Genomic DNA, 27,412 nt, shown 5'->3' with positions numbered 1-27,412 from the left:
ACAAGTGCACGGCATTTTTGTCTCCTGCAAACTGTTCCACTGGAAGAACAGGAGTGCCTGGACATGCATCTTCTCCAGCATAATGCATCTGCAGTATCTGAAGCAGAGTTGGGGGGGGGGGGCGATTGTTTTGGGATTTTGCCAAAATACCAGACATCTGTATTGTGAAATTGTGTCATGTTGATATCTTCATGCTTAGGCCACCAACTCTTTCAGTACCCAGTTCAATTAAGTCCCATCAGTCAAATGCTCATTGACAGTGCTGGGAAGGCCTCCTTTTAGGAAGAACCTGCTCTATGTCTAGGAGTACTGAAGATTTAATTAAAGACGACACCACAATAAATATTTGTCAAAAGAGTTAATTGCTTCATGTATGATAATATATGATGTTTCTGTCATCTGAAATACTACTTTGACATTTCCAACTAATTAGCTAAAATAAATTCCAGAAAAGGAGACAGCCTTGTAATGAGGCACAAACACAATTAAGTACTTCCTGGGATGCCACCAAATTTTAAATTTTGTGCTGCCATAGATCATGTTTTACAACTACAGATATGGAGACATGGTAATAGGGCCTTCCCAGTTACATACACACCCTCAATTTTCTCATACACTGACAACCCAAACAGAGTTTTTCTCATGAGAACTGAGGCAACCCTGTTATTAGGTATCAAGTAAAAGAAAACTCTGCCAACCGAGCAGTGCTCAACTGGTGCATGAAAGGCCGTCTGGAGTTTCATCTGGACTCATTCCCATAGGTTGAGTGCTGACTTCCCAGTTCCCAGCAAAGTCAACAAGAAGAAAGTGCACCCAGCTCTTTTGAAGGTCTGCTCTTTAAAGATTAATACTATTATCAGTATTATGGAGTGGCTGACTAATGCCTTACCATAGACTGCTACACAAAAAAGTACTTTTATACAGCTCACCTAAGAAATCCAAGGCTGAGACATAGAAGACTATTCACACAGATTAACTTAATCCTAGCGAAGCTTAATCCATACTAGAAGCCTAACTGGAACCTTTGAATAACCCTCTGGCAAAATCCTTCGCTTTCTAATACAGAAGCCTCAGAAGACTTTGCAATGCAAGCGAAAAGGCAGTGACCAAGCACTGCTAGAGGTCAAGACTGGCACAAAAAATGGTATTGCTGGACAGCCAGCAATATGAGCAGGTACTTGAGCACTAACAAATTGAAGCAATAAATGTGTGGTCTTGACCTATACCAGCCATGGAAAGTACATGGCATGGGGAAAACAATGCAGACTGGGAAAGACCTAAATGCGACATCTGAACTTTTGAGTTACATGAACTGATGCAAAGCGCTAATAATAAGCAGAGCTTGCTACGGACTTAGCAATTTATAGACTAAGAAATCTACACCAGAAACTCTGGGGCCAGTACACAAGGCCCACAAATTAGCACGCCAAGGGGCTGCTATGCACAGCAGCTGGTGGCATGATGGCCAGCAAGAGAAGGAAACCCTACCAGCAGCCACTGGCAGGCTAACATAAGTGTTTGAATACTCCCATATGTTCTGCCAGGAAGACAACCATAATCCTCTGTCCCAGGCGCTGTTGTCTCAGACTAAAAATTACAGGGTCAAGATGACTTCCCAAGACATATTTTTCCATTCACTTTCAACAGGGGCCATATTAGATGAAAGGACTTTGAAACAAAGAAAATTACATGTTTAAGCAAAATATTGAAAAAAGAAGGCAGAAGCAGCAACGTGTTTCTAACCAATCATCCTTTAACTAATGCATAATCTAAATGATGGCATAATCTAAAGCTAAATATCAAATCTGCAGAGTTAGCATGAAACTTCAGTGAATTTTACAGCAAAGTGTAACAGATTTGTAAGAACTGACTGGAATTTGTTAACAGATCAATTCCTGTAAAAGCTATTTACACTTAACAAAAATATGAGCAATGTATAATATACATTCCTTTTTCACCACTTTTTTATTTCTATGAGAACTTAGAAGCCTACATTTCTAAGAGATCAATGATTGTGGACATATCAGGCATCTAACTTGAAATACCCAAATCAACCCTGATATTTCAGATACCAGATAGTTAATACACATTCCAAACCAACATATCTAAGTTGAATGTCTGTACATTGCCATTCCCACATTACACACTTTTGAAAACTCAAATTGTAATTTCTGGGTAAATTTGGAAGTTTTATTCTCAGTTCTGTGCGTGCGTGAAAGGAGGAGGAGGGGAAGCCAAGGAGAAGGCATTGATTCTTGTAAAGAGGGGGAAAAAGTGAAGCAAGACATGCAAGATAAAATCATCAGAGGACTAGTGCAGAAGACAACCCGTATCTTTTTCATTAAGTCTTCAATTACCCAATTAGTATTCTTAAACACAGAGGTACCATCAGTTTTGCTGCATGGTGAGAAGCTGAAAAAACACAAAACAAGTTCTCCCAAGTTTAGGATTCATTTCAAGGACTGCTTGCACCATCCAAAGTGACAGCATTTTCCAGCATTTTCCAGCATTTTCCATCTCTCCCTGAGACAGCTACATCTCTCAGCTGATGAGGAGGGCTCACTATGAGGAAATTCGTCAGTTCTGAGTCATTTGCCTTGAGGCAGGAAAACTAAAGACCAGTAATGGGACCCTCCCCAGCACTCTGGTTTGACACACCATGGTTTGGTTTCAGCTTGTGTCGCTTACAGCTGCTGAAGGGGTACGAATATGATAAGGGGCTTTGTTTTTAAACTAAATGAAGGAATTACTTCATGCGTCTCCCTCATCTCAACCCATGCTCTTCTGGGGATTGTGTGTGGAAAATGTAAATCTCTAGAGGAATGGGAGCAACTTTGCATGACTTTAAGCACGCAAGTCTGCACAGAGAGAAGACTCCAGTCTGCAGCTGAGAGGGAACTGTGCTTCACTGTTTACTAAATTTTCATAAATCACTCATGATCAAACACAGAAATCACAACCTTGTCACTATAAAGTGTTACTGACTGCACTGAATACTTACAGTGTCATAGGCCTCCACATCCAGAGATTAATGTTTGTTTTAATTTTCTAAGAAGAGGTTTGCCAGACAAAAGCCATTAACCCTCTGGAAACAGCTAATCCTCAAAGAAAAGGTTTCCAAAACTGCTCTATAGGACCCCCTCCCTCTACTCACTCCAAAGCCACAGGAAAACTGGTACCAGTAAGAGCACAGCAAGGACAACACTTGAAAAGTCACACGAGGCATTTTGCACGTGCAGGAATGACTGATGTCTTGGTGCTTCATATTGGTGCCTGCATCATGGACGGGAGGGTTTTGGTACTGGGTCTCAGCACCCATCCTGAGGACATGGGAGCAGAGCTAGACATGCTGCGTTTTGGCTGGCAGCATACACACACACAGCTGAGGTTGGCAGGGCCACAACAAGCAATGACAGCATGAGCTGTTCCCAGTTAAGACGGCCAAAGGCTGGGGGAGAGGGCAGGAAGAGACGGAGGCGACCTGACATCCTCAGGCTGTGGAGGTGTGCTGGGCAGAGCAGGGGCATCCCCTGCCCCCTCCCCGATTCCCAGCACACAGGTTCCCTGTTGTGACTAGATGGCAGGAAACATCTGCCCAGGTTTAAACAAGTCAGGCGAGTCCAAAATTACACTGTAGAGAAGTTGGCCATAGATTAAATTTCCAGGTACACAGTACACTGTTGGGCCATTACCATCTAAAGGACAATTACAACCCTAACAAGCTCTTTACAACTTTGAAGTCCAAAGCCAAAAACTAAGCCATAATGTTTCCAGTTTCCTGAATATTTCCATTCTCTGGACATTGACCTTTGTCCAGGGATCCAAAAAAGCCAAGCTAGGTGCTGCCACTTCGTGTCTGTAACTCGTGCAAAATACGTGCCTGGTGACAGGCAAGAAAAACATGGGAATATAAAAATCTACAGAAAAAGAGATCAATCCCAGGATTGCACTGCAATGATAAAAGAAAACCAGAAGGTCGGCTAGAGCTGCAACGGAAAGTAATCAGATATGATGTCTAAATATAAGTATCAAGAACAGATTCACAGAAGAGGGAATGGAGAAAATTACAAAAGCATCAACGAGTCTGATACACATCTGTGTAATCAGAGTCAGAACTCAATACAATTTATTTTATTTCAAAAAATTGGTCCCATAATGAAAGCATTCAACAGGACTTCAACAGTAAATTGCAGGTGAAGCTCTAGCAAGATCAAGCCTGACTCTGTACTGGGGCTTTTTTTGTTGTTGTTATTCTTTTTTTCCCCTTTTTTTTCTTCTTTTTTTTCTTTTTTTTCTTCTTTTTTAAGTTGTTTTTACCCCCTTCTGACTAGCAGGCAGGCATACAGAATTTTGAGTATTTGCTTTAACTTACTATATTCCCCTTTCAGGCTGGAACGTCACAGCCAATTAAATTGTAAAAACTGCTTGATCTAATGATTTTGCAATATATTAAATCTACTGTTTGTATATGATAAAACAATAATTTTCCCCCTAAATGATTCATGCTAAGACTCTTATGACCTACCACTAACTGGAACAAATGTGACGTAAAACTCTATTTGGATAATGCTCATACTATAAACCCTTCCTTCCCGTAAGACTGAGTAAGTCCTGCATACATCTTTTATTTGAAATGCCTCCTCTCAGATTGCCTAGGATTCTGTAAAGTTAACTGTGCAGTTTACACCAGGTTGAAGTGAAACATGTTCTGGATAAACTTTTTACTGCCTTTTGACAATGTTTCTGCTGGGGCTCATTATAAAATAACTAGGGCATTTTATAAATACAATACACTACTGTAGCCATTCTATAACCTGCAGCTGCAATGTGGTAACAAGAATGCCTAAACCTGTAGTTTCAGACTTTTATGTGCATCTCGTGTTCAATGTGAATCAAATGCAAAGCATAATATCCCTTCCCCCAAAACAGGTTTTCAGCTACAAGAGCTGCTAATGCCTGGCTTATCATTGATCTCTGAGGATGAGGCAGAAGGAGAAAAATCACAGAGAAGTAGAATTACATAGAAATAGGAGGGCTCGTCTGCTGTCACAGACTGGAAATTGATGTAGGAGATGCAAAGACAACCTCAGGGCCCTTGCTTTTTGGATTAATATCTGAATTACTAAAACAGGTTCAGGGTTTGGATCTTCATCACCAAAAATCACTAGCAGTCTGTGCTTCATGCACAGAAAGGACCTCATCCTTCAACTGCAGAGCACACGCACCCAGCGGCATCCAGAGCTGATGCCCTTGGCAGAACAAGGATGGAGAAGAGGCAGCTTGTTCCCTCTGACCAGGGGCTCCTGATCTCACCTTGTCCCAAGATCTCTCCTAACCCAAGCTCCTTGGTCCTTGAGAAATTTATTATGGTTTTGGGCAGGCCTCCTTCGTCTACGAAACACCTGTTCCTTCCTTCAGCCTGCCCGTGTTCCCAGGCTGGAAGGTCTCTGCAGCCAGAGCGCTGGTAGCACAAAGATGCCACCGGGCAGCGATGGACCAATTACTTCACATTTCAGCCACTCAGGACAGTCATTGCCTAAAGAGGCAGCAAGTGACGCTTTTTTTTTTTCCTTCTTCACAGCTACCTGACCACCAGTCACAGAAACTTCACCCTCCTATCTGCACATGTAAATCCACCACTTGGAAAGTCAGGAGCACATCAAGAAGGACATAGATCCTGCTGCACGTAAACACTCTCAAATTGGGACTTTTCACGTGCAGTGGGTTTAAAACAGCCAGACTAGAGGAACTGTTTCTTCTAACGCCTCCAGGCAAACATCAGAAAGTGTTGCCCAGAGCCCTCCCTGCTGACATGTATTACAATAGTTACAGCCTCCAAAGCCAAAAAAATATAGCTGTGTACTGCTCAGGGTGTTTTAATTTACCATTTTGGTCAAAATTAAAAATGAATTGTTTATTCAAGTGGACAAATATACAGTTGAATCCCTGCTTTTTGTCAGAGGCTGATATGAGCAAGCGAAGGAATTCATTAACAAGCTCATAATAATGCAAATTTCTGTCAGCTTAGGATTGGGTTTCCTACGAGAAGACAAATGCTTTTCCATTAGGACTGACTTCCACAGGCCAGATGCGTCTCTAACAGCAGCAAAACACAGGGCACACACAGAGCTTTGAATCGGGAGAACTTGTGTCACTTCCCTGACTCCACAACAAAATTTCTCAATGACTTTTAGGCACCTCAACCAAAACTCACTGTGCCTTGATTACTCTCTATTCAGCAAAATGGAATAACCATGTTCCCAAGAATTACAGGTCTTACAATTTTATTATAGTTGTATTCTTATAATACAATACATACAATAATGTAATTATTATATCGTTATAATGATTGACATGTCAGCAAATAAAGACGAAGGTGGACAGAGACTGTCATACCTAATTTCTATTTCAATCATGCTTGCACTGCTTATATATTAGATGTAACTACTTTAAAGAGAAGATCCCTTGGGACCGATTTGCCTGATAGCTACCACATGCAAGGCACCCATTGACTAGTATCTTGCTTGAAGAGGTACAAGCCCTTGTTATATGAAGAGAAAACTGGGTCTTTAGCACACCCAAATCTAGACAACAAGGTTCAATTACAGGCAAGCTCATGAAGCAGCATTAAGTTCACAAACACGGGGACAGCTCTGACTATGTGATCATTGTTGAAGGACACCGAGCCTCCAAATTAGGGATGGAGCTGTGCAGATGCTGCTCTTTTTTCCTTGTGGCTGTTCCCTGCTGACCTGCTGTTTATTCCCCACATGGAAACCATGTAACCCAGATGCACAGACCATCATGACTCACCATGACTGGAGTGAAATCTCCAAGCCTGCAGATGTCCCAAAGCTCTTTCAAGTGGCCAAATGCTATGCCAGTGATGAGGGACTCCAGAAGAACTTCACAAATGTGAGTGGGCAAAGTAGTGTCAGGTGAGATTTGACCATGTATTTAGGGAAAAATAATCTAAACCACACCTAAACAACGCTAAACTCAAAACTGGCAGTCACGACTCAGAAGATGTAAAGGTCGTTGACAGTTCCTCTGAAATCATCACTTCAAGATGTAACAGCAGCCAAAAGACCAAAACAAAAAAACAAAAACAAACAAACAAACAAACAAATAAACACCAAACAAATTTTGGAGGTCACAAGGCAGGGCACTGAGAACAAGAAGGAGGGGGTCCACATACGGAGTACCAGGTGCAGTCCTAGTCCTGCATCTCAAGACAGTGGTAGTGGAGTAAGGGAAATGACAGAGCCAAGCAAGTAAATGGTCAAGAGGATGGAGAAGCTGTCTTAGAAGGGGAGATGAAAGAGTCTGGGACTCTGGTTTGTAGAGAGGAGGGCTGAGGGGGATCTGACTGAGGTTTACAAAGTCATGGAGGTGGTGTCTAAGCTGAAAGAGAGTACTGCTTTGCACTGGGATAATGAACTTGTGGAACGTGCTGACACAGGACGCTGCAGAGGCAGAGTGTCAGCAGAGTCAGAGAGGGATTAGATAAATTCCTGGACAGCAAGCCCATAAATAGATACTAAAGGGAACAGACAGGGATGTGTCCCTGAGACTTCCCCAGCTGTGCATGATGGGGAGTATGAGCAGACTGCAGAAAGCAGCCAGGCTCCGTGGCTCTCCTTAAACACCATTTCCAGCTCTGCTGCTGGAGACAGCCCTCTGCTAGATGGACTGCAGCTCAGACCCAGTAGGATATTTCTTATGTTCTTAGCATTCCCATACAATCTTTTCACTAGAGTCTTTCTTAGCTTAACTACTAGCAGGAGGTTGTGCTATTCCCGTAGGCCCCCATGTGTACTTCAGAGTCATCAGGAGAGGTTGGTGAGACTCAAGGGGATGTCTACATAGCTACTCTGCGTGGACCACCTAAACCCAGACCCTTCCCAAGCCAGGCATCACAAGGGCCGCTGCTCTCCCCTTCTTCATCCTTCCACTGCCATCTGCCCCCTACAACAGCCAACTGCCTTGCCCAACTTTACCACTGCAACTTCTGAGGAGCAGAAGGAGAAGCTTCTGAATGGTAAAGCCATTATCTTTGCCTAACACCAAAAACACAGCAATGGACTCCTACCTATGGCACCTTTCAAATGCTTCCTTCAACTAAGGTATCAGAAAAGAACAAACTCATCCAGTTTTGAAATAGTGGCAGCTATGCAAACCCAGAGGAATTAATTCATAAGCACTTGGGCACCAAACAAAAGTAGTAATAATAATAATAATAGGTCAACTCTGGAAAATGCCTAACCACAACATCTGTTTGTATAATGACATATATGGACTCACTTGCCTAGAAGTGTTTCACACTTGAATCTTACAAGTACTACTTTCAGATTCAAAGCAAACCTCTAATTATTGATCCTTCGTTACACTGGGAAATTACCTCATCGTCGTTTTAAAGTTCTATTTATAAGTCTAATAATCTCATCATTGATTACGGTGACTGTATTCTAATTATAAATCCATTATCTCCTCAACAATGAAATAAAATCAATAATGCACGTAAATGGGAAAAAAGGAATTTAAATACATACATTAATGTCATTTCAAGTAGCAATATTTTATGCACCATCTCTAACAAAACTGTGTCACATCATTAGCAATAATGTGAAAAATCTTTTTCAATTAACAGAGCTGATTTGATGCTATGTTCAGTAAAGTGGCAATCCATTCCATTAAACACACACATATGAAATGCTTGAGACATCTATGAACTCTATCTATACATCATAAATTCTCTCCCAAGTGCTGAAACAGAAAAGTAGATACATTTTCTATTGATGCTTTTTAAACCTCCTTTCAGAAGCTACCACCCAGGGCATTTCAGTGATTTTAGTTGCAAGTAACAAAGAGCATCAATATTTGCCACATGCTCAGCCGCTCATGCCAGAAAACAACGGGAGATGCTTTCGGCGATGCTCACACTGTGCACAGATTGACTACCTGGAGTCCCACTACCTCAACATGCTGTCATTCCAGTACACAGCCTATGGAGCAAATGTTAAATTCAAAGTACTTTCCAAAAAATGCACAATGTTCAATCCTATTTTACACAAGCAGGATGACTGGGCAATCCACACTTGCATCCAGCTGTGCAAATCAGTTCCTTCCATGTGGTATACAGAGACCTCTGCAAAAGACTTTCTCTCCACCAGCCTGCACGTGACTAAGGTCTGAGCTCAGCCTGAATTTATCTGGCTTCTCTGCTGCATTAACCTCTGAAACCCAAGGGCATTATTCAGCTGCAGCCCACCCTTAACAACCAATGTAGCCAGTGCAGAGCAACAGTAGCCTCGTAAAAGCACTTCTACATCAGCTATATGGTCTTTCTCAAATGTTGGATGACACTTCTAAGCTCCAGCCAAAAAGTATGAGCCTTTCTTGTACAGCGATTTCTAATGTTGGGGTGGCATGGAATGCATCGATTAACAACCAGTTCACTGGCGAGTTCACAGTGGAGCACATGCACAGTATAAATGGACCAGCAGGAAGCAAAAGAGGCTGAAAGTGCATGGAGTGAACAGAAAAGGCCATCCCAAAGAAACTAGTTCAAAGGCGAGAGCAGAAAATTTAAATATTTTGGGTAAAAAAAGGAGGGGATTTTTTTATCTTAGTGTAGCTTATGATACACTTGCTGGATGAGAGAATGACCCGTGGGCCAAAAGTAAATCCTGTGGATTATCATTTGCACATAATCTGTAAAGTCTGCTTGTCTTAAATCTACCCCTGCAGAGTACAGGTGAAGTCTGGGCCAACATTCTTTGTTATTGCTTGTCGACTTCAATTGTCAACAAAAGCGAGTATGGACTTGTTTCCCTGTGAGAGCACTAATAGCAACTGCTTAGCCTAGAGGGGTGAAGGATCAAAAGAACTGTTTTCAGGTGGTAATTTGAGCCACAAGAGGGTCTGAGTCCTGAGAACAGTTACCCTCCTGTCCCACACTGTAAAACCAATAGTATGGCAGAAGTCTCAAATACACAATATAAAGAGATGCAATCCACACTCTCACCTAAGAAAATGCTCATTTCCATCTCGTAGCCAAAATCCTTTCTATCGATTCTTAACATTTTTCCTAAGTCCTGGGGATACTTTAAAAAGTAACCTCATTTTCACCTTCAGCATCCTACACTGGGGGCAATCTAGGAAAAAAGAGCATGAAGTCCTTGGCAACTACACAAAACAGAGGGCTACGTTTTTATCTGCGTGCTTAAGGCTGAATTTCCAACCCACACCTTCTAAGCTGGTCTGCTACCTGGCTGCTGGGGCAGGGTCTCACTGACTCTGAATGCAAGGTGCTGGTAGCCACATCACCCTCCCACATCACACCCCTCCCTCTGCGTTTGCTAAGGCAGCAAAGTGCAATGCAAGGCAACGCTGCCCAGCCAAGATGCAACAGTCTCAGGAAAAGTCTTTTCCATGGGGGCTATAAATTAGGTTAGTATGAGAAAAGCATTTAGTAACTTGGATCAAAAGGTTTCCTTCTGCTGTTCAGACTTGCTATGGAGAGTGACCAACACTAGCTTTGAAGATTTTAATTTTTTTTTTGCTACCCCCTTTCCTTTATGTACTTCCTCTACAAAAGCAGTAGCACCAACACCACTAAAGCTACAGGGAAAACAGAAAAGCCTCTATGCAACCCCAGCCCCACCACCTGTCTGGGGTTTGCTATTGACTTCTGCAGAGCCAAGATGTTATATGTAGAGTCTGAGAAATGTCCCAAAGCTCAATCATCCAGTTGTCTCACAGACAAGATTTATGGTCAAAGCACTATATTTTAATTGTTTCGTTACAAAATATATTTCACTCGTATTAATAAAAGGTCACTGAGAAAGCTAAGGATTTTAAAAATTAATTTAAAAATCCATTTGGTATGACATTTATCAAAGTAAAAAAAGAAAATGCTGGAAAGTAAATCTTGTCATTCTTCTGTTTTCCACAGCTTTTTATTGCACCTTCTAAGCAAAATGTAAGTCATCCTTACTATAAACAAACAAAGAGGATTTAAGGAAAGTCAACAGAGGCTGAACTACCCTCAGATGAATCCATCTGGTTTACATTAGGGTAAGCAGGAGACTTATTCCTAAGAACTACAGGAAAGCTTGAATTTTGTGACTAAAATAACTTTCAGAGATTTTTCACATAAAACAAATGAGCATAAGTCCTTTAACTTTAGAGTGTATGCACCCATTTACACATGCTACGGGTGAACCCTCCTTCTCTGAACCTCACTGAATCAGGCCATAAACTTATTCCTAACTTTAAATTTGTGAATACTCTCACGGACATACATTGGTCGATTGATAAATGTACAATTTTATATACACATGCTTTAAAAGTTTTACTTAAGTCACTTTCAATTTTTCAGTGTTCAAACTTTTCCAATTTCCTAATGGTGCATTTTTTAATATATTTTTAAAGCAACTTACAAACTGGTAAAGATTCAAGGAGCCACAATATTTTGCCTTATAACCAGTACCATTTGTATATATTTGAATTAGAAATATAGTGTGGCAAGGATTTCATTTTGCATAAGATGAAAGAAAAAGCAATTTGCAAAACAAGCTCTATTTCACTGTGATGTCTTTATAGCACATGCCATGGCTACTTCACCACTTTTATGCAGTACGTAACACTGCATACTAATAACACAGGCAATTGAAAGCATACAGTAAGACCTCCTTTTTCCACAATACACAATACATGCAGATACTTCTAATAGGTGTACAAGGTATTTTCAGTGCTTTTAATTTTCTACCTCTCAGTCAGATTCCAACACGTCTAGGAAGCCTAAACTCCCCTTGCTCCCCTGCTTCTGTGTTAAACTGAGTGGCAATACTGAGCACTGCTAACATGTTTTTTCATTTGAGTAGTAACCTTATATTCACTTGTCAGGTCTAGAATTAAAAACGTCAATATAAAACTATTTATTAATTAAAGTTGTCAGTTGTCCACTACAAATTAGCTGTCTTACCCAGAGTTATACCAGCTCCCTCCCCTCCATAGTGCTCACTGTCTGGTCAGACTACTTATCACTGCTATTGGTGATTATTTTTTGTAATTTTTCACAACAAGCCACTTGGGTAAAGCTGCTGATTACATCTTCACCTTTTGCACCTTGGTTGCAATCCCAGCCTTCCCCTCCCTGGACCTTCCTCCGGATCCTTAATTACTGTTCCTCTTCACAGCTCCTGAAGCCCACAGTCATTATTTTGGTTTGAGCAGCACCCACACTATGCTTCAAAGACACATTCCTGTTCAAAAAAATTATCACCTATATAATGGATTTTCACACTTGAACTCCAAACATGTATCAAAAATTTATGATGTCCTGCACTTCTGACCCCCAACATTCAGCCCAGAAGTGTTTTCACAACCATAAGTGACATTACAAGGTAATAGATGCGAGTTTGGGGAGGGAGATGAGAAGAGCAGAAATCAAGTCATTTTTTTTCTCTCCGCAGACAATTCCACTACTGCCACTATTAAAAATAACCATAAATAAAAAACATGGAACCTGAAGAAATGTTTGTAGCTACAAGGTGTCCAGGGGTTTTGCAGCCATATGCTGGGGTGTATTTTCACCCCTGCAAGGCACTGGCCACACGGCACCCTGCACTGGCCACCTGAACAAGGGTTTGCTCCGCATCACCCACCTGGCCTCTTCCACAGGCTTCTTTGGCAGACAAGGCAAGCCAAGACAGATATCCAAGAGATGAGCAGGACAAAGCACCTCTTGGAGGTGCCTGTTGCTCTCCCACAACTATAAAGGAAGCCTCAGTAATTAGCTTAGAATAAACACCTTTTTTGGCAGCTAAAAATAGTTGAGACGAACCCCAGTCTTTATCTGTGTCTGTCTTCCCATCTAGAAAACTAATCATGTTCACTTTGGATGGAGCACCAAGTTAAATCACTGAGATGTAAAACGCTTGGTAACAGTTTCCTACCAGGGAGTTCAGCACTTTTATCAAGAACAACCCTTTGGTAAGAAAACAAGGCAAAATTTGAGATTCTGAGTGAAACGGGAGTATTTACAGGGTGGTCAAAATAAGAGTGTAAACTCCCAGAGGAAGGGACCACCTTTTTCTTCTGCATTTGTGTGGTATCTTGCCTAGATGGGGGCTGTAGACTCTAAGATGTAGTCACATTACACATAATAAATAATACATTCAATGCCTTCCTTTCTACTGCAATTCTTCTTGCTCCAGAATTCCTCTAGTCAGACCAGCTTCGCCCCACAAGAAGATGGGAAATGTTACTGAAGACAGACATCTCAAAAAAGTAGGTATATCCACAGTTCTCTCCTGCGTTAATCTTAAACCCAAAACCTGTCTCCAACTTCAGGAAAGAATAGCCAAAATCAAAGAATAAATAAATAAATCAAGAAAACTTTTCTAATGGGAAAGGAAGTTCAGTCTTGGCAATCAACAGAAGTCAGGGAATCCCAGTCTTTGCAAAATTGTAAGATGAGGTGAGATGAACATCGGGCAAGAAGGTCCTGCAGTGGATGCTGTCCTAGGCAAGGGCTATACTAGCCGGTTTTTGAAATCCCTCCAATCCTATTTCCTCCAACACCTGTGATTCCTCTGGGGAAAAGCATAGGGGAAGCACTTTCTACCTCACCCACCCAAATAGCTTCATCAGACACAAGGCTCTTAATAATACAAAAGGCAGTAGGAGATTTCAAACAGACACAGAAAGCACAATCTGGGCAGAGATGCACAACAAAGTCATTTGGGTTTAAATGAATTTTAAAAAAAAATTTTAAAAAAGAGAGAAAACAACTGAAGCCTAGCTTCTCTCCAAAAACTGTATCTAAATCTAAACTGTCCTTGCAGATGACTGGATCACATCCAAGCTGCCTCCAACACTCACAGTGTAACAGTGTTTGTCCTTTCATTAAAGGTCACTGTTTTCCAGGCTACTGAGTTTCTTTGCACATTTCTAGATCACACTTAAGCTCTGTTGCATTATACACATTTTTCCTTCACAGGGGTTAAATGAGGCAACCCAGTTTTATCTTAGAATAATGCAGTGGTTACGGAAAACCACATCTATCAGTCAGCATGGTTAAGCAGGAAGAAATCTGGAGCTGGCTGTTAGTGAATTATTTAAGACAAGAATAAGGGCAGACAAGGAGCGAGCAGAGAAATGGAAATACTTTGGCTTCCAGAGAGCGCGGGTTTCTTAACCCTGTAGCTTTCCCATTTTTTTCTACATTTCTGTGACATACACAGAATTTAAAAGATAATTAAAAGGTAACATCATGTGCCTTACATTGGCCAAACTGATCCCTAATGCATGGAGCTGCATTTTAGAGAAAAGCACTCATAGCAGCAGTTCCTCATAAACTATGAAGGCTGAATGGGCCGTTTTTTTCCCTTTTTCTCAATGTAAAATCATCAGAGAGCAATCTGACATCAGTAAAGATTCACTGGATTTAAATGGGGACCCCTCAGAGGTGGGATGTGTGTCCATTCACAAATTTCCATATGAGAGAGAAGTATGGGAGGGAGGAATCACACCTCCAAGCCTTTTCTGGAAGGACACAACAGGCACCCTGTGAAAGTAATGTTATACAGCAGCACTCTTAAATATTTATCTCTGATGATCTTGGAGCTCAACCAGCTGAAGCTACCAAGCAATATTAGGTAGTGTTTATATACAACAGCACATAAGGCATTAAGTTACATTTAAAGCTGCCTAGCACCAACATACCTCGTCTTGCAAGATCTGCTACAACATCTTTAAGTGAAAACCATGACTTCTATTCTTACACGTTTCATCATTACTCACACTCCCCTGTTCACTACCATGAGAAAACAGTTTAGGAATAAATCTTAGTCAAAATCAGTCACTATATCTTTCTTCTTAGCATGGTTCCATAGATAGTCACAAATCTGTAATGAACTTGCTTTTAAAGGTAACATGCACCTCTGTAAAGCTTTTTAATTTCCCACAAGAGTTCTTAAAATATACACAGAATACAGGAAATCAACATCAATGCTTAAAATCCAAGTGCAATGACATTTCCAGGGATGTGGCTCTGAAGCAACCTTCTGAACACCCTCCTTTACAGCAAACTGTTCTGCAGCACATCTCACCTGAAGATTAATGCTCTCCATCACAGTCTATCAACAGCATCTGCTGAACTGAACACAGCCTTAGAAGTTCAGCACTAGACTTCAGGGTCAAGTTCATCTTTGATATAATCCCATGAAGCTCCCAGAGTTTCATGTATGACAACCGTGGCCTTTTATGTTTTTCTAAAGGGGTCACCAGGTATGTGACAGCCAAATAACATCACCTGCATACGTGAAGCTAGAATAGGTGCAAAAACATCTGAGGAAAGGATCTCACCATCTGAGATAAGAAAGCAAATTCCTTGTGACATCTGACAGAACATCGTTCAAAGCTCTTTTTCAGCTCTTCAGCTCTTGAAACATGGTTTAGAATACCATTAGCTGATCCCCTCCAAGATAAATACGTATACATCTCAAATTTTATCTTTATCTCCCTGTATATCCACACATATGTGAACAATACTCAAGCATCTGAATTATCGCTACTTACTAGACAAGCCTGAGGCAGGAAGCTGTTCACCCTGGAGATACTCCACATGCCCTCGAGGTACTGCTGAGCTTGGATGGTGACCGAGCTCAGAGCACCGCTGAGACCGCTGGGGGCCACCGTGACTTGAACGCTGGAGTTGGGAAAGCTGCCCACGCCTTGAGACCACCCAAGTCCCTTCTTCCTCTCTGCCCCAGAGAAGAGATTCGGTGACTTTCCAGGCTGCCTGCCCACCTGCCCAGCAATGAGTGGCAGGTCTCTCTGGGAAGAGACGGTGACCATCCTGGGTACCATGCTGGTCACTGCCCCGGCGCCGGGCGGGAGGTCGGGCATCTCTGCGTAGCTGGCTTGATTGAGGGTGTGCATCATCTGAATGGCTTCCTGCTTCAGCTGATTCAAGTGAGTGGCACAAGTTTCGCATCTGCTCTCTCCTTCATTCCTGTTTTTCTGTAAATAGTCAGGCACTTGAAGCTTGTCAAAAATTAAAGCTGATAATCGTGGGTCCTAAAGAAGGGGGAAAAGGCAGAAAAAACATACTGAGTTAAAACAATGCAGAAAGATAAAAAGAAAGAAAAAGACAAAAGTTCTCTGTGATTTGCTCTCTACCCATGGAAGTACTATAAAACTGTTCTGTAATTCTCAGCTTTTTTCCCCCCGTATATCCTAAAAGACTCTCAGGTCACAGCAGATTAATAAACTGTAAGTGAATTCATTTGTATGAGACCCAGCATGGAAATTATCATCAGAATTAAACAGTGGAGCTGTGGTGTACTTGATAACTACTCATTCTTCTAATTAACTCTCCTTTGGAGACATCTAACATGCCTGTGTTTCCCATGCTCAGGAACAACGTTATCTGAGATGCTGACCCTACAAATATATATAATGTGCTTCAAAGGCATACCACCACCTTAAACCCAGGAAAATTAGACTTTAGAGTATTTAAAAAAATTGGTGCATGACCTGGTAAATGTTTTGTTGTCCTCACCCTCAGAAATGATTAATCAAGTGGCATAAAAAACAGTTTACATGGTGCTGCCCACAGCTGGCTCCTCTGCTAGCAAGGACCGTTATTTCTGATCTTTGCAACCCAGATGGTCGCAATATTCCCTTACGCTACAGTTGCTTTGATGAGAAATAGATTTGAGCCTACAGCCATGTGTGAAGGTGTGACAATGGGCACACTAAGAAGCTGATTTAAAAGCAACACCTATTTTGTTTCCACAGAGCAATTTTTCTGCCCCTCCCCCTTGCTAGTTCATTTTAAGGCTGCCCAGACATTTTAAAACCCCGCTCTGTGTTTCCAGTTCAGAGATAGAGTTACCTATCTCCTGAAACACACAAACACCTTCCCATCCCAAGCCTGCTACTGTAAAGATTAGGCAAGAGATTAAATCCAGCCCTGTTGTAAACCTGCTATGAAGAGTAATGCTGTGCAGTAAAACTGACCCAACTTCACACACTCTCGCTGAGCTCTCTAAACAATTAAGGTTTTAATGAAATCACAGCTCAGCCAAAGGTTTATTTGTATAATTATTTTAAGTGAAAATATTTAATTTGCTTGTTAATAATGAGGGCACACAAAGCTAGTAAGTCAGCCATCCAACATATGCTGGGGGTATCCCCAGATCAGTACTCATTTTAGAAAATGTATTACTTTATGCCAAGCTGCAATTGCTCTCTAGGAAATGAATGTCCTATTAGAAAACTAACTAATTCTGCTTTTAATTACAACACACATCAATAAAACTCTTTTAAGAAGTCTTGGCACTGGTACTTTGGCTTTGCTTATTATTCTCTTTCAACTGTGCTTTTCCCTTTGCTCTGAATTCAGAAAGTCCTAAAACACTGCCTAACTTCTGCAGCAGCAGCACAAAATTTATCTCCTTTTCAGCTGCTGGACTACTGCAATAGGTTTCAATCTATCTCACAAGACACTGTACGGTGTTGACAGAAACCATTGTGAGTATATCTAGCATCACATCATTCTGCAGCCAAAAGCCGTTAACGAAAGTTGCTTTTTCCACAGTAATCTAAATTATTGTTTATTTACTGACTTAAAAAAAAAAAAAAAGGTACTTCTCAGGTTAAGGCAAGCTACTCCTGCTGCTGACTGAACAATAAATTGCATTCACATTAGTGAACCAGTTTACAAAATCAAGAGAAAGGCACTGTTTCATTTTTGTCTCTTTTCTCTTTATTGAGGTTTAGATCCTGGTAAAAATGCCTTTGAAGTTGCACCATTTGCTTATCCTCATGAGCAAGAAAATTCTTTCCCCCCAAACCTCTCAGAAGACGATAATACTAAATTAACAGATATTAGTCAGGAAAAAAAAGTAATTAATATTTTAGAAACTTTTGTCTAACCCTTCAGCAGAAAGTGCTATTGGTTAGACTTACAAAATATAAAAACTCAGTGCTGCGAGCACTGTTAAGCCTCAGGCAAAACAAAGGCCACGCAGTCTATCTCCCAAGAAAAACAAACAGCACGGCACTCCACAGAAACCTTTCCAAGGGAGAGCCTTCTGAGCAAATTCTTGCCGAGGCTGACACACAGCATCTATTCAAACAGCCCCAGAAAACGGCACCTTCCAGCGCTGGGTGCCCCATCCGCGGCCAGGCACATCCCTGGGCTCGCTCCTTTGATCCAAGTTGGGCACACAAGGAAGCACCTGCAGGTCCCGACTGCGTGAGCCTCATCTGGCAACGTTTAAAATTGCTATCAAATGTCAAAAGTTTCACATAAGCAATTAAAGCGAATTACTAGGTGAAACAGGCTTCTCATTTAAAAGAAACGACTTCTTTTGATGTAAAGAAAATTAATGACCCCAATTCTAGCTCCGTAAACACAGTTTACAGTGTAAGGCAGATCAGAGTCAGGCCTGTCTTACAGTTACAAGGAAATCAAGTGGATGCCATATTAAAGGGGGGGAACAAAAAAAAAGAAAATTAAAAAATGTTATTTATTTAGAAAATTACACAGAGCAAACCATAAAAGCACATGGTATGCCAAATTTAAACCTTCTAATTCATTTATAGTTAAAAAAAAAAAAGGCAATCTCATTTCCAGTGCTTGTATTTTGCCAAGCATTTACAAGGAGCCATTTAACCCACTCATCCAGCCTCTGTGATCCCCAGTCTGCATCTGTGGCCATCCTCCTCCAGCACCTCACCGAGGGCCCAGCTGTATAGTTAGATTACTTTTATTTTTCCACTCTGTGCGACAAAAACACCTGGCTAATGGTTGAGCGTGAAGGGCAGAGGAAACACAAGTTACTGTTAAAAACATTAACCATAACTTAAAAGTTAAGCCAGCCCCATTAAAGAGGTTTTACTACCCGGTGACAATGCCTGGTCCTGGGGAGCCCCCGCTTCGGCAGCTCGCACCCTAACCAGGCTGGGGTGGAAGTTACACTCTCATGTTTTACAGAGGGAAGAAATAAAACTTGAGTGACCAAATGTGTTAGACGCACACGTGGGAGAGGGGGAAGCAGTTAAAGGCATCCTTGTTACAGCTCTGCCGGCAGAGAGGCAAGACAGACAAAGACGGTGTGCAAGTTGCTGGGGAATTGGCACAAAAATTAAACATACAACATACACGCCTCTATTCCAAACAGTGCTCCAAAAACAAAGTAGTCTGCTGTGCTACAACAAAGATGACTCCCTTATTCCTGCACAGCATAAATAAACTATGCTGTCTTTGTCACACCTACTTTCCAAATGCTGTTCTTACCTTCTGAACAAGCAGGATAAGCAAAACACTGTGATGCTGTAACATTCACAGCTTCTCCCCCACTACAGAAACCAAAACACTAATTTCAGTCTCAGCTTGTTATCTTTTCCATACAGATTTTAGATATTCAAACATCACAGATCGTTAGAAGAGTAAAATAAATGGTCCCACTAAGGGCAACTGCTCTGGGGATGCCAGCAGCTCCCAGCGAGGTCAAGGCACGAGATAATTACACGTACTTCAATGAGGTACTTCCTCCAATGAGGAAGAATTTTCTGAAATGCCTGAATTTACCACTGTTTTTCAGCAAGCGGTTCTTACAGACACAAGCAAGCTTGCAATCTGCTGCTGGGAGATTAAACACAGACGTGCAAATCACCCACATGAGGAAGAGCACAGGGACGTGGTCTGCAAGTCCTTCCAAGCTCAACCGGGCAGGATGGTAAACTTGGGAAACCAAGATTGTGCTCCCGCTAGAACACACGACAAAACACCCATTTAGTTCAACACCAGCTGCATTTAGCCTGGAGTTTGCCTTCAGGCTTTCTCTCTGAAACCAGGAGTAGGGAAAAGGAGCTCACATTTGAAAACACATCCAGCAACACAGAAAGAATGAAACAGTCATTTCTATGATTCTATGATTTTAACTCACGCTACCCTCTCTGATGTACATCTCAACTGCTGCATTGCCTCCCCATGAAACCCAGCGAGGACCAAGCAGGGTTTCAGCTATGCAGGTAGCACCAATGTGCTGCATGTGGGGCACACAAACCAAACCCACATCTCACAAATGTAAAATACTACATACGGCCTGAGACCGTTGCCCTTGAAACTACAGACATACTCAAAGCAACTGGGATGTGGCCAAAGGCCAACAGCTCTGAAAAGCCCCTCTACAGCTTAGGCACCAAAATCATAGCCAAGTTTTCAAAAGCATGGAACACCAAATGACCTTGCTGGAGCTGAACTCTTTTGAAAACCTGAAGCAGTCTGTCAGTGATATTGCCCTTAAAAAATTAGATTCTTTTAAAATTTTAGGTCAATCTGTAATTTCCCATGTATTTAAAGTTTGCAGTTAGATCATTTGTTTAGTTAACAAGGAGTAATAGAGAGCTTTTCCATTGAAAAAGAGAAACAAATATACAATCTTTAAATCTTACCTGCAGCTACTGACTTGTAACTCCCAAACTAAGCAAGAGGAGAGGACGCAGAAAAGCATCTGGATTCTCACTTAAGAAGTCCCTGAAGTACTACCCACCCATGTGTAACCTTATCCTTTCAGCGAGGAACTATCCACAGAGTGCGACCAAACGATGACGAACAAATGATGAAAAGTCAAATTGCCAACAACCGTCCTCAGTAATTACCTGCAATTCTGCCTGGCACTAGTTTCTGCAACGCAAGTGTATCTGGAGCAGTATTCTGAATTAAATTAAATTCTTGATATAAAGATAATTAAAAAGAAAGAAGAATAATCACTGAATGTCACACTGGAAGATATACTTAAATACAGACCTAGGTAAACAACATTTTTAAAGGATGCTTTGGGAGAAAGGAATGTACTTTCCCAATGCAAAAGAATCAATGTTAATGATTTTTTGTCTTAATTGTCTTTCCAGATTTCTGCCACGCTGCTTACAAATTAGTTTTTATCTTACATGACATTGTGAAATATCCACTAATATCTTCTATATTGACAAATACTTTGAAGGCTGATGCTTGCTTTCAACTATATAGCAGTCATTGTCAGAAAAAGAGAAGAAAAAGAGAACACTATACTCAGCAAAACCGGAGACTGCTCAATGTAATCAAGGAAAAAAACAGTGCTAATGGTTAATTTTATTTTTTTTTTTTTAAGAAAAGTTTCCGAGTAGCTGACTTATCTCAAGGGAGTGAAAATATGAGCTGTAAGTCTTCAAGTAACTCATGTTGTGAATTCATTCATTTACTGACCTAATCTTATCAGAATATAAACAATCAAGGAAAAACAAACACACAAAGCTTTCACAAAAACAGAATTCACCAGAAGTCCCACCTCCTGAGGGTTAAGGGTATCTGGAACTTGCAGTGTAACTCTGCTGTCCTTGAAAACAGCCCTCTGAATAAGCAGGAGTGCAATCCACATTTCCAAAGTGAGCAAAATGCATATGCATTAAAGCACAAATAGATATGTTTTTAAGGCCAAAATCCAGCCGGCCTCCCATCCTGAATGTCTAACTACCTTTAGGTGGAAGATTAATTTAAGCCAATGGACTGTGGTCCTCCTCCCATGCTGTTCGCTAGCCGGATTTCTTCAAATCTCCAATCCCATTATTCTGTTTCTAACCACAACCTCAGGTACTGCACACAGACATATCCCACTGACTCTACCCAGCTGAGACTCAACCCAATTTCTTTTCATCTTCGGCATCCCAAAGAGTATGAAAAAAAAATCTGAGCACATTTTCTTACTTACTTTATAAGTATACTGCATCTCTTTTAAACAGCGCCCATCTTTCTAACAAAAGTCAAGCAATACGATAAATCTGCTAAAAAACGCATGACCCCACACTAAAAATGACTGCAGAGTGTTTAGTTATTCTGCAGCCTCCACTGAACTCTATTTATTTCCATTTCCTGCCCACTTTAATGTACTTCAGTGGCCCGCAGTAAAGTTAAAGCAATAGGTGTCTGTCATAAAGATGAATAGTGCTATTGGAATGCATAATACAGTGGAAAGAGGAAATGAGAGCAATCTGGTTTATTTACATCTCAGACTCCCATCAGCACCTCAACCCACCTCCCAATGGTTTCAGCTGCCTTTCCTGTTATCTTGCTGTATAGTCCCCTGCAATGATTTGGCTTTTAACCTCGCAGAACCAGAGGGTATGAGCTGATCTCCCAGATTTGCGTTCATGAGCTGGCAGAGTATTGGAGCAAACAGCCATGCAGTGTGTTTAGCGCAAAGAAAACAAAATAAAGGTAGTGGTTGCGATTTAAAATAATTAAAGACACAAACAAAACAAAAGACCGCGAAGAGATCTGCTATCACAGTTAAATTTAGATCAACACACAGGAACCTGACTACTTCTGAAAAACAGTAATTACTGTATCACAAAATATTACTTTTAATCTCCTTTCTTTACGATCTAATTAAACAGATATTTTACTTGCCTTTGGAAAATGTTTTTCTTAATTTCATTCAATTTTAACATTTGGTGTATTCTATAAACTACGCATCCAAACTAGTATGTAATTTTGTGCTTATTTTTAATAGTGTATGACTTCATTTTAAAATGATGACTTTTAATTTGCATGTTTATTGTTGGTTTTAAGTAATCCTTTAATTTTTCCTCTTGGGTCTGTGGCTTACTGTAACTTCACAATGCAAATTCAGTACTGATTTTGTTCATATGAAAACACTCTCTTCCAACACTCTTTTTTTCTTTCTCTCTCTTTTTTTTTTTAAACCTTCATCAAAGTGTTATCATTTTGAACAGCAGAAAGTGCTTGGGGAAATAGTTGCATACTCATCACCACACAATACTTTGGTGTCGGAAAAGCCTTTGTTTGACTATTACTTTCAGAAATAGCCACTTAGCTGAAGTTGCCTTTCAGAAATTCAGACAAAAACTTTTGATAGAAATTAGACACTTATGTAAAAGATAAATCGCTTTCCATCCTTACTTATTTCTTCCTTGAAACCAGAGAGTAAATTTTGGTTAGCCTATGAGCATGGTAAATCAGATTATAGAAACTCTACCTATTAGACTGCATAAAAAGTCACAACTTCTCTTTCCTCTTAAAAGCAAACTGAGTGCTTCTGAAAAGTGTTAGAATGACTACTCTGGAAACCGATGCTCGCTGATACCTTCATCACATTGAATGCCACCTACTCCACATACAGTTTGAGTTCAGTCAGGCTGCTCGGGTAACACCATAGCTCTGAATTTCAGCATAAGGATGAAAATCAGAGCACAGCACCCACTACACAGAAAACATGCTGCCTTGTCAAAATGCCTCAGAAACATGAAGTCTTAATTCCACTGTATTGGAAACAAAAGGATGTTTCCACTATTACAGTTATTTAGGCAACAGCCCATGTTTTCAGAATGACAAATTGCAATGGTAAGCCTTGTGAGATGGACTCCTTCACTCGGGCCAGAGACCAGCAACCCAGCCCAGACAGCCCAATGAACTAAGACAGGAGTAATGCCCCAGATGAGATCTTCAGCATGTTTAGGTGATCATAACTGCATTTGTCCCAGTAGAACCGTGCCCCTTTGTATCAGACAGACCTTTAATGAGGGAGTTCAAGAATGTCTGGACACCAGCCGCAGTGAAAGCAACTCTGGCTTACAAAAACTGGATAGGAAAAAAAAGTGCACGGAGCACTCAGGACATCTGTATACAAACCCTACAACTGTTTCAGTCCAACCATCTGAATCCAATTAAAAGAACGCTCAGCGGCAGAAGTTAGGGAGTGGACACATTTTCCAAACGAACATCATTAGCATAATGTAGATTTAAAATCAGCTATGAAAACCAGTGCTTGGCATTGGATCGCACCCTCTTAGTGTCTCTTTCACTTGCTCATTTTTTCAGTTATTTGTTTGGTAAATGAATACTTGAGGACCGTACAGAAACGATTTAGCTTTCACAACCAAAGGGCTGCCCATTGTGCACTCCTCTTGCAAGCTACAAATTGCTGCATATAGGGCACAGTTAGCACACCAGGCAGTCTGTCTCCAGAAACAAAGTGGATTAGGCTTATTCTTCATCTTAATTAAAGTGCCACTGCCTCACCAAAAGCAGTTTTTGCCACAGCTTCACCAAAAACTGAATTGTTGGCTGAAAAATTTTGGGTTTACATCTGAATTTAAGCAGTACTGTAGTGGGTTAGAGTTTTTCCTTTTTCTCCTTGCTTGGACTTAATCAAGAAAATAAGAAAAAAAAACCCTATAAGCAGGGATGAATAGAAAAGCAACGATGAAGTGTATTTCTAAACTCCTCAACCACAAGCAGGCCACACACTGCCTGAAGAGTCTGCTCTAGTTCCTTTGCTTACTAGGTGGCACATGTGTGAGACACCACCTCCCTCTTCCATCTGTTCGTCCCACGTCAGAATCCCTCTTTAAAATGGATTCTTGGGTGGCTTTTTTTTAATACCACTCTTCAGCAGAGGAACTTCAGCAAGTACATTCACAAATTTGCCATCAACTATCTGTTGGAAAGTAGGGTCCTGGCACCTCCAGTACCTCTGGACTTGGATGGAAGTAAGGTCCATGGTTGTCCCTTGGTTTCAGTTAAGATGCTGGTGCATAGAAGTAATTGACCTCATCCTGCTGGCCCCATCTTGCATTAAAAAGATAAATATGCAGATCCTAAGGGACATCTGCAGGTGGGGGACATTGCCCAAAGAATCAAATGATTCTCCTATGGAATCTCATTAGGGTGAAGTATGATGTCAGCCATATAAACAGCAGATGGAGACAGACCATTTGCGGAGTGTCCATAGGACAAAAAGCAGTTCAGAAAACAAGCATGTTGTGGGAAGTTCAAAGGAGTGTGGTTTATTTAGTTTAGAAAAGAGAAAACTGAGCAGAGTCCTCCAGTACACAAAAAGTAGTTACAAAGACACCGGTGACCAATTACTTCCCGTATCCACCTGGGAAAGGAAAATAAGAAATCATGCTACTTTTCAGCAAAAAACACCTTAAGGAAAACTGTTAAAGGTGAGTGAATACTGGCAAGTGCTACAGAACGATGTTGAGAAATCTTGTTCCTTCATGACAGGTTCTGAAGAGCAGGTGAGAAACATCCATGGGAGGTGATCAAGAGATAGGTGATCCCATTTCAGTGGAGGAAGCTGGACTACTTTTTAAAGATCTGAAGATCCTTTTCCAGCTCTACATTCTTATGATCCTAGTTTTGGAAAGATGAGTAATGCATCTGTAGACAGACTTGTTGCTTGGGTTCAAGTGCCACACACAGACAAGGAATATAGACTTCAAAATACTATTCTCCTTAGATGACTATTCAGTAACCTACACTATCTTGCTCACAGCAAGTTTTCCAACTTGCATCATTCCTGTATTAATTCCATGCCTCTTGTCCCAGTTGTGACCCTCTGTATCACCTTGAATAATTCTTCTTTTGCCAAATACTCACAGCCCATCACCATGATACCCAAAACATTCTTTATCATTAACTATACTACATATATATTCCACTTTCAATCTACCCTTACAGATAAAAAGTACAGAATTGTTACATTTCATTCCCTACAGGTTCAGGGGGTAACTTTAGGAATCCAGCTGAGATGCCTAAATTAGATGGTGTAAGTCCAACCACTCCTGTCTGTCTATAACATTCTGGAAATAAACATAATAATCAAGATTGATTAAAACCTCAGAAATGAGAATTGGAAAACAAATTAAAAAAAAACAACAAAGCAACAAACCAGAGAGTGCTAGTTGCATTACAATAACTAGACTCTTTGCAACAGTTCAAAAAAACCTCATTGCAAAGCCCACTAAAAGGAGCTCTGAAGGAATGCAAACTAGTCATTCCAGATTACAAATGGAAGACATCTCAGGGTTGCTGATGATACACCAGAAATGTTTGTAACAGGATGGCATGAGAAAGATGAATTTGTAGCTATCTGCAGGCTTATCTGTCCAGATTTTTCTAGAGGCTCTGCTATTAACACATTACACAGCATCTTCAAAAAAATTTTCTCAGTAACCCTGTTGTTCCTCTGACCCTTAGACATTTCTATCAAGTTTTCAGGAGTAACAAATAATGACCAAAAAAAGCTATGGTTTCCCCCAGATACCCACACAAATGACAGATGGACAGAGATATCAAAAACCTAAATATATATATACACTGAACAAAGAACAATAAGGACTAGTTACTTAAAGAGCTCCTGAAAACTTAAAATAGCCTAGTGTGTTCTATGGCTATAATTTACTTACAGACTTCTCCTATTCCAACAGTTTCTTTAGATGAGAAGTTCAGCACCTAGAACCACAACATCTTGGACCATGAACTAGTAGCAGTGTCATAGTAAGACACTATGTAGAAACATAGCAAGAACAAGATTATTATTAGTAGTAAGATACTCTTGTTGCTGGTTTTGTTGATCCTGTTGGTCTTCAACAGCCATTACCTGAACAGTAGTAGATAATCCTTATCTACAAAACAACTTATTTCTAATAGTCCTATGTCAGATCAATCAATTGCTTTGCATGAGAGTACTCTGGCTTCCCACGAGACTACCACTTTTTGCAAGTTGGCTGCTACCCTTTGACTGTACAGTCTTGTAACAAGCCTTTCAATGGCTATACTGTATCATGAACAATAAAGCATGTATCCAGCCTTGAACCCGTAAAATACCTGACTGGACACCAAAAGGCATTGCACATTTTCTACACGACCTAAATAACAAGCAAGAATTGCCTTTTTTAACCCGCTCTCCTTCGTCAGCCCAGAAAATCACACTGGTGTGTGCAGGACAACAACGGTCCTGTGATTAATACCCACCTGTAATCCTTATGGCAGCAATGGTGAGAAGCCCTGCAGTGGTCCTAGGAAACCTGTAAGCTGTGCAACCTCTCCCCATCCAAAGGGCTGGTGCAATCAAAGAGGAGCAACTCCCTTTGCCTGAGGTGTCTCTTCTACAAACATAAATCAATGTAGTTATGCCCACAGGCAGACAAAAATCCACTCCACTCATGCTCACAGCATCTTGAAAGCCATATTAATAGGGTTTATAAACTCTGCTACATCACGGGATATAAACACATTAAACACATGGGCAGAGTGAGCTTTTATCTGCCTGGAACACCCATACATGTAGACATGCCCACAGATGGCTGGCTAAAATACCTCTGTAAACTCTTTCAGGCTCCTCACCAGAAAAAGAAAAAAAAAAAAAAAAAAAAAGAAGCCTTATCTCCTGAGACACAGAAGCAATCAAATACCTGACAACAACTTTCAAAACCCTTCAAGCCAGATCCTATTCAAACCAGCAACTGAGAGATGAAAGGCTCTAGCTCGTCCTACCAGTCACACTTACAGGGCTCTTAAACATTTACGGTATCTAACATT

General features: G+C 40.9%; 1 protein-coding gene across 2 annotated transcripts in view; it reads right to left on the bottom strand.

Moving 5' to 3' along the window:
- KIF26A (kinesin family member 26A) overlaps positions 1-27,412 on the bottom strand; it is a 101,490-nt gene that overhangs the window by 51,567 nt on the left and 22,511 nt on the right. For both annotated transcript variants that reach the window (XM_072866001.1, XM_072866002.1), the window contains one exon: positions 15,589-16,089. In XM_072866001.1, coding sequence (XP_072722102.1) covers positions 15,589-16,089 — 501 coding nt within the window. The remainder of the gene's footprint in view (positions 1-15,588; positions 16,090-27,412) is intronic.

The sequence above is a fragment of the Ciconia boyciana genome, chromosome 6, assembly GCF_034638445.1.
Source record: "Ciconia boyciana chromosome 6, ASM3463844v1, whole genome shotgun sequence".
NCBI lineage: Eukaryota > Metazoa > Chordata > Aves > Ciconiiformes > Ciconiidae > Ciconia > Ciconia boyciana.
The sequence above is the reverse complement of the archived record's forward strand: the minus strand, read 5'-3'. Positions and strand labels throughout refer to the sequence as shown.